Source organism: Durio zibethinus, chromosome 1 (assembly GCF_047325235.1).
Source record: "Durio zibethinus cultivar Kanyao isolate XHJ-2024 chromosome 1, ASM4732523v1, whole genome shotgun sequence".
Lineage (NCBI taxonomy): Eukaryota > Viridiplantae > Streptophyta > Magnoliopsida > Malvales > Malvaceae > Durio > Durio zibethinus.
The window spans coordinates 36,380,358-36,389,084 of NC_143162.1; the positions used below are offsets into that span (position 1 = coordinate 36,380,358).

The following is an 8,727-nucleotide window of genomic DNA, read 5'->3' on the forward strand; positions in this document are numbered from 1 at the left end:
GCTCCTCTCCACACCATAAAAAGAAAGGGGAAACAAAATAATTAATTGATATTGATTTTGTCAGCATATAACTGTCATTTAACCAGCTTTCAAGATGGAGGACAATCGTTATTGCCTAGCAATTCTTGTGCTATAGAGGAAAACAAGATTTTACCCTAAATTTTACTTCTATACTGTCAAAAAACCAAATTAGATATGTCATTTCAGATTCAGAACAGCGTCTCCAGCTTATTGCTGTCTCAAATCACCTTGATTTTCGCTGTCAATGTTACATACATCGGTATCACTTTGCTTTCCTGCTTGAAGTTCATTTGCCTATATTCCCCACTTGGCCTCAAGAATTGGAACCTGAACAAACGCCTTTATAATGTTTACAGGCAGACCTTAGTGTTTTGTGCATGATGACTAATGAGGGAACTCCCCAAATTTCAGGCTTCAAATTTAGACATTGCAAATATCTATGAAGATTAAATAAAATCTCGCGGATCTAATTGAAGAGTTAAAATCAAGCAGAAAAGCCAAAAGAAAAACAAAGTTTTCTTCAACGACAATGATTATTGTCATTATTTACTTTGAAAGATCCAATGCAAGGCAATTAGAATAAAAAACATGATAACAGAGCCGAACACGGCTTAAATTGAAATCCTATAATTGTCCGTGTTTTGTTGACTCAATTCCGCGGGTTTCATGCTTGTGACCTACGCCATCTTCCCCTACTTTGCTAGCTGCTAGAGGCAATGGAAACCATAGCTTAGATTATATAGGAAATTTTATGGAAATGGTTTCTTATACTATTAGATAAAAAAAAACAATTCCCTTGATTCCTGCTGTCATCACTCACACCTTGAGAATTAACCTAAATTAGGGAATATTTCATTAACAATTATTATAATATAATTAATTATAATTAAATAGTAATTCATTAAACACTTGACTCAATTTTTTATTTTGGCAAAATATTCAAAAGTTGAAATTAAAATATACTGCGGTATTCTTAGGTAATCACGTATTCAAATTTCAACACATTATAGTTTTAGGAGATTAATAAAAAAGTAAGAAGCAGCCATGGTCCAAATTGGATATGTACATAGGACAATTTTTCAAAGATGATTGTAAGGCACAAAAATAATGGATTGCTTTGCCGTGTATGGTACAGCAAATTGGGCATCACGGGTTATTTCCTATGTCGTTCTAAGGGCAAGGTCCCACACAACCAAACCACCCCCATGAATATAGCTAATAGGGGAATGATGATTCAGTATTTTGACTTTTTATAGAATAATTGGGCATTTCTCCCAAAATTGCAAGATAACCCAGAAATTTTCATTTGCTTGTGTGTGGGAAAATCAACGAGATGTAAAACAACAACATCCAATTTGACTTTACATTTGGTTCTGAATCCTAATTAGTCACTTTCTCAAAATTAACATCCATTATCAATGAAAATTCTCAAACGTTGTCACTGATGTTTAGATTAATTAATAATTATTAGAATTAACATTTAAAAATTATAGATTTCAAAGAAATTTTGCATGTAATAGTTTTTTCAATTAAATAAGTATTAAGATAGATGTTCAACGATAAATTACTATTTTCATAAAAAAATCTCAAAAGTTTTATTACTATCTTATCTTTTTTTTTTTTTTTTGTTTAGGTAAACATTTAGTCAAGATACGTTACTAACCATTCTGAATTATTATTCTTCTTTTTATTGCACATATATATTTCATCTATGATATAACAAGGGGAAGAAACAGAGCTTTGGAACTTTAATTTTGATGATTTTAGAACATTATTGAGTATGCACAATGGCAGACATAATATGCATGCCGGTGACAAGGTGTGAATCAAACACTAGAATTGCACTTTACTTTCACTTCTTAAAAGTTAAAAAAACTATAATTGATCCATAAACCTTATTACACAATACATATTGTAACATGCCAGGATTTAACCGAGTAGTTTCAGGGAGGACTTTTATATTGGAAACATGAAAATGTAAAGGTTAATTATCAATTGGATCATGCATCGACCAATTTTTTTGTGTAACTTTGTTTCTTTTTAATGGTTTTTCACTTTAACTTCAAATAAAATAATCATATCTGAGGAAGATTGTTCATCAAGTATAAGCCAAATTAGCAGTAACCGCCTAGGAGAGAAATTTCTCGGCCAGCATCTTTGGTCTTATCCGCAGCCTTCTGCCAAGTTAACTTTCAAAGGATGCTTTGGTCACTCAGAAGAAAAGGTTTTTTAAAATTGGGTTTATCTCATGGAATTAGGACAATAGGACAAGAGTAGTGTGAAAACAAAGAAAAAAAGAAGATTAGTAGATGATTTCTCACTCTACTCAATAATGAATCCCATTTCCATAGTTTTTTCCTTTTCTCATCAAAATCTCATGTAGTCAACATCAAAACCCGAGACGGTTGCTATTTGTTTCTTTTGCAGCATTATCAATCTCACAAGAAACTACATACATTAAATTTCTAGTATTATTCAACCAAGTCTTTCTTGGATAAGTGTAGGACACCTGAGAAAGAACAAAGAATTGCCAACTGCTTTGATCAATTTAACCTTGGCATTTAATGGTCCTGTAGAGGCTCCCCGTCCATCACTCTAAAACAAAGATTCTTGCTTTTGCTTTGCAAGTTCTATCTTCTAAACATGATTCTCAAAGAGCCAATCCTTTTTTTCTTAGCAATCTTTCTACTTCCGTTACTCACAGCTCAATCATCCAATTGCGACCGATCATGTGGTGACAAGCTTGTTCCTTATCCATTTGGATTCTCAACCGGCTGCCGAATCCCTCTAAACTGCAGCTCAGATAACCAACAGCTTGTTGCTGGTTTTCCAATCCTAACCATAAACGATGACAGCATAAAAATCAGTATTGAAGCCACTTGCGATCGTCCACTTCAAGCCCTTCACCGTCTCTATGGCCCTAATTACGCCCCAACATCTCGAAACGCAATTCTACTGCAAAACTGCAGCTTGCCAGCGCCATGCATGATACCATCAACTATGGTTTACACTCACTTTGAGGCCCTTGCTTGCTCTCCTAATAGTAGCAATATCAGTTGCTATTCTGAAAACAAAATTAATGGTTTCATTGATTACAACAAGGTGACGACAACCAACTGCAAGTCCTTTTTATCATCCATATCAGCTGAACATTTCAATGAATCAGGAGTCTTAGAGGTCCGGGTGGTTGAGCTAGGGTGGTGGCTTCAAGGACGGTGCTCTGACTTCTGTTCTGAAAATGCAATTTGTGATGAAATTATTTCACCGTTCAATAGACAGCCAGGATTCATTTGCAGGTGCGAACAAGGGTTCAGAGGTGATGGATATCGTGCCGGCAAAGGTTGCCGGAAAGGTCAGTTCTACTTAATTTCTTTGAAAATTTTACTTTAATTATTCAAGTTGACTTATTTTTTCTTTATTTTGGTGCTGCATTCAAACTTTGCAATTATAACCACGCCTTTGCTAGAAACAGTAAGCATGATTAAATGATATATTTGAGCAGTTTTTTCAACTTTTTCAGGAATTTAAAGTGCTGTGCCCTTGTTGCAAAATGAAGCATTAATCAAGAGGAATTGAGCTAAAAAACATGATAATGACATACCCTATGAAGAGTTTGCCTCTAATTTTCTTTAGCCAATAGAATTAGATTCACGTGTACTATTAATGCTGGCAAAGCATTGTCAACTCAGGAACAACAATTAGTCATAGCAGATTATAGTTCAATGCAAACTGCTTTGCTGGGCAGCAACAGGATGCCTTGCTTCACTGTTAAATGATGACAAATCACAATATCCTGACTTTCTGGCCAAAAATAGTCTTGCTGAAAATGGTCTTGCTCAATTTTATACGGCCAGTCGTCATTTTGTTGAAGGGGGAAGGGCTAGTCAAACCATTTAGCATTCACCGAAAATGGGTAGTTTCACCTAACATAATTGAGGGACCCCCTGCTAAATGTTTTAGTAATTGCGGCAAATCTGACTGCATTAGACCTTTGGCATGTAGGATCTAAAACATTTTAGTTTATCGCGGAAGAAATTACGAACTACCCCATCGGGAAATCTAGAAACCACAATCAAATTATATTATTATATAAAAAAACTAATTTTTTATTTATAATTCATATACAAACAAGGAAAAAGATGGAGAAAGCAACACCAATGGAATCCAATGGTATTAGGTGGATTTTGGCTTTTGATGATGCAAAGCTGAGAGCTTGTATATTTCTTATGCGAGGAAGTGATGAAGCACTATACCCCATAAAGTTATTCGAAAAATTCAGACGAGGCAAATTTTGTCAAATTTAAAGCAAGATTTGTTCAGTTAAATTGGTTAGAAAGAAATAAACGAATTGAATGTGTGTAAAGGTAAAAGAAAAGATTGCTGGATTTGCAATAATAGTAATGAAATTAGAACCTAATCAGAATTGCAGATGAATTCATTAAACCAGGCTGCTTTGGTTCACCTTGTACAATAGTCTTGTTAATGTTGGAGTCAATTGTTACCTTGTATTGTGTACAAACAGCAAAATTTTTCTGTCTTACCATTTGTTTTTGTTTATTTGTTGCTGCCATGGAAAACTAAACAGCATCTTCAGATTGCAACCTTGCAAGATACATTTCTGGCAAATGTGGAGGAACAACTAGAGTCGCTATTTTGGTTGGAGGTAATCATAAATTAACATCAAACACACTACTATAGTTTCCTTTGCTTGGTAGGAACATTTTTTATTGCCATATGGCTGGAATTTAACTTTTATTCTTTCAGTTATTTGAGGATAGGCATAGCTAATAGTAAATCATATTGTCAAGGCTTCTATTTTCGGCAGTAATTTTCGTGTTGGTTTTCTCAGGCATTGCAGGCGGAGCTTCTTTAATGATCTGTGCAGTTCTAATATGCTGCTTTGTGCAAAGGAATTCCAATTCGATAGACAGAAACAGCACAAAACGCCTTCTATCTGAAGCTTCAGACATCAGCATTCCTATTTATACATACAAGGAAATAGAGAAAGCTACAAATAGTTTCTCAGAGAAACAAAGGCTTGGAACAGGGGCCTTTGGAACAGTCTATGCAGGAAAACTCCATAACAATTCATGGGTTGCTATTAAAAGGATCAAGCATAGAGACACTGATTGCATCGAGCAAGTCATAAATGAGATCAAACTAATTTCATCTGTCAGCCACCCAAATCTAGTGCGCCTCTTGGGTTGCTCCATAGAAAATGGTGAACAAATACTTGTATATGAGTTTATGGCCAATGGAACATTATGCCAGCATTTACAAAGAGAGAGGGGTGATGGACTTGCCTGGCCAGTTCGCCTTACAATTGCCGTTGAAACTGCACAAGCCGTTGCTCATCTGCACTCTGCTATAGATCCCCCAATATATCATAGAGACATCAAGTCTAGCAACATACTCTTAGATTACAACTTCAGGTCCAAAGTAGCAGATTTTGGTCTTTCTAGACTTGGAAGGACTGAGATATCCCACATCTCAACAGCCCCTCAAGGAACTCCAGGATACCTTGATCCTCAGTACCAACAAAACTTCCATCTTTCAGACAAAAGCGATGTTTATAGTTTTGGGGTAGTACTCATAGAGATCATAACAGCACTAAAAGTGGTGGACTTTTCTAGGCCTCCAAATGAAGTTAATTTGGCAGCTGTTGCTACTGACCGAATTAGCAAAGGGCGTTTAGATGAGATCATAGATCCATATCTCGAGCCAAATAGTGATTCTTGGACGTTATCTTCAATCTACAAGGTGGCAGAACTGGCTTTTAGATGCTTATCATTTCACAGAGACATGAGACCTACAATGATGGAAGTAGTATTAGAATTGGAACAAATCAGGCTAAGCAGATGGGTTCCAGCCGAAGAAAATACTTGTGCAGCTTCATCAGAAGTATCTCCTTGCTCCTCCTCATCCAATCTAAGCGAGCGACCACTAAGCATGGCAGTTAACAAGGCTGGACTGGAAAATAGAGGTCTATTTATGCTTCAGATGACTAATGTTGGTTGTGTGAACTTGATGGAAAAATTGAAGGACAATTCACCAGTATCAGTCCAAGATCCATGGCTGAGTGAACAAAGCTCACCTTCATCCAGTAGTTTGCTGAATAGTATAACCCATTAACCAGAAATCACTCTTTCTTCACATTTCAGCTTCATCTCGACTTGTTAATTCTTGGTGTTATCAACGCAGTACGACAGTTTTGTTCCTCAAGTGTTCCTGCCTAGTGTGTATATATATGTTTATAGAAACTATTGAAAATGTTCCCATTAATGTCTCATTCTTGCTTGAATGTATCAAAAAATATGCATGTTGTTCGGACTTGCGGACATGAAATTGAGTGACAGACGAAAAAAGTATAGCTAAAAGGAAACATGCTGATATGTTAACATTAAATTATACGTTATCAATTACTTGATCAACCCATGAGTTATAGAATAAACAGTACATCATTCTCTCACCAAAAATAAACAGTATTCATGAAAGCTTGAAATGTAGGAAAATATATTGTTACTAGGATTATAGTAGACAGTTTGCTTTATATACCGGGCCACCCATATATATAACTTTGGGTTGATTTGGACCTCCTTGGGCCTTGTCCTTGAATCTGATTTTTCTTGATCTTTGGTAATTTTAGGTTAGCCGTGCTGAAAAAAAGGGATAAAATAAATTAATTTTATTGTTTATGATCTGTATAATTAATAAATTTTAAAATATTATTTATAATTATTTATTAAGTTTAATAAAAATACATACTAAATCTGTTTAAAAACTATTTATTGAATATTTTATTCATTTTCATCTTATTATAAACAAAGATCGGTTAGTGTAATCAATTTCATTGATCTAAATCTCAGTTCATAATTTCCAATTGCTAAGACCAGCAGCAAAAGAGAAAAAAAAAAAAAAAGGATCAAGCCGAGTGTTGACATCTCAACCTTTTATATTATAATTCGTGGAAAGACTAATTTTTTAAGAATTTGGACGGTTGTAATTAATTGAAAAGATGCAAAATTTTTTTAAATTTTGATTAAAAATAAGATAAGAGAATCTATAAATATAAATATTCTTTTTTTTATATATCATACGTGATAGAAAGAATATTTTAATATGATCATACGTGATAGTAAGAATATTGTAATGTGACATGAAAATTTTATTGCTAGTCAAATATTTTTTTTATTTGCTGTGCTTGTGCACGTGGGGTAAGCTTGAATTTATTAATTGACTCGTAGATTTTATAAGTCTCTATACTCAAAATCCAAAATCTAAAATCTAATTTAAAAAAAAAAATTTCAAAGTCCAAATTAAATTCAAACAAGATCTCATGTCTAACAAGTAACAGGAAGACAGAACCCAAATTAGACCAAAGCTTCCGTTTTATCTTTGAATTCTAAATTTTCAGTTAGACCCGCATGTATTAAAAACCCGGAACAGTCTCTGCAGAGAAAGCCTTCCCAAGGACATTTGATTTTCCTTCAAACATTCAATGCCTTGACCCAAAGTGCTATGCGTCCAAAAAAACCCCCATGTAGAGAAGAGAAGTAGATTAAACAAAGGTGGATTAGCTTGCTTAAGTCTTTACCTAAGAAAATAAAAGATCATAATCAACTACCATCTTTATATTTTGATGAGAAGAGTTTTTTTTTTTTTTTTTCAGTTATTGAATTAGAATGAATATGATCGATTTTAAAATAATATTATTTTATATTAAATAAATATATAATTTTTTATAATTTTATATTTAAGTTGAGTTTTTTCGTTTACTGTTAATTAATTTTAGATTGAATGTTTAACATAATATCATATCAAAAAAAATTTTTTTTTACTATTTTCAAATCTGTTATATGATAAACTTTTCTAAAAATCTATTAAAGTAGGTTACCTTATATATAATAAATATCTAATTTTTTATGCATATCTATTTACAGGTGATGAAGGCTTGTTAGTGTAATGTTATTACACATTTAATAAATATCAAATATACTAAAGCCTTAAAACTAATTGGATATTTATTAGATGTTTACTGTCAATTGATTTTAGGTTTGATGCTTAACATGATATTAAAGTTGAGATTTTTATCTGTTGCTCTTTTTAAATCTATTAAGTGATAGGTTTATTTTATCTTTGCTTACACGTGATGAAAACTTATTAAAATGGGTTAATTTACATTTAATAAATATCAATTTTTTATACATATCTATCTATACAGATAGGCATCTATTAGTATGATGTTATCTTACATTTGACAAATATCAAATATATTATAGTCTTAAAACCAATTAGCTAAAATTAAATAGGCTTAATTTGAATATAAAATTACAAAACATTAAATATTTATTAGATATGAGATAATTTATTTTAATAGAAGATTATAAAAAATTATATATTTATTGAATTTGAGATAATATCACTTTAATAAGTTTTCATCACGTGCAGGTGAAGATGAAAGAAATTTATCACCTATCACGTATAAGTAGAGATGAAAAAAAACTATTATGTAACAAATACAAAAAAAAAAATTAGTTTTGATATGATTTTAAATATTTAATTTAAAATGAATTGACAATAAATAAAATGATTGAATTTAAATATAAGATTATAAAAAATTAAACACATATTAAATATGAAATAATATGACACTAATAATTAAAATTCAAATTTTATCAATTTAAATTAAAAAATATATATCATCTT

General features: G+C 32.4%; 1 protein-coding gene across 2 annotated transcripts; it reads left to right on the forward strand.

Annotated features, from left to right (window-relative positions):
* The first annotated feature begins 2,424 nt into the window (after positions 1-2,424).
* Positions 2,425-6,351, forward strand: LOC111312657 (wall-associated receptor kinase-like 14). Of its 2 annotated transcripts, XM_022913114.2 has the most exons (4): positions 2,460-3,236; positions 3,318-3,373; positions 4,607-4,684; positions 4,871-6,351. In XM_022913114.2, exons 1-4 carry the CDS (start codon positions 2,665-2,667, stop codon positions 6,151-6,153), a joined length of 1,989 nt encoding a protein of 662 aa, XP_022768849.2. In that variant the 5' UTR covers positions 2,460-2,664; the 3' UTR covers positions 6,154-6,351. The 2 variants fall into 2 exon arrangements, with proteins under 2 accessions (XP_022768846.2, XP_022768849.2); XM_022913111.2 differs by having other exon boundaries at positions 2,425-3,373.
* Positions 6,352-8,727: the final 2,376 nt, after the last annotated feature.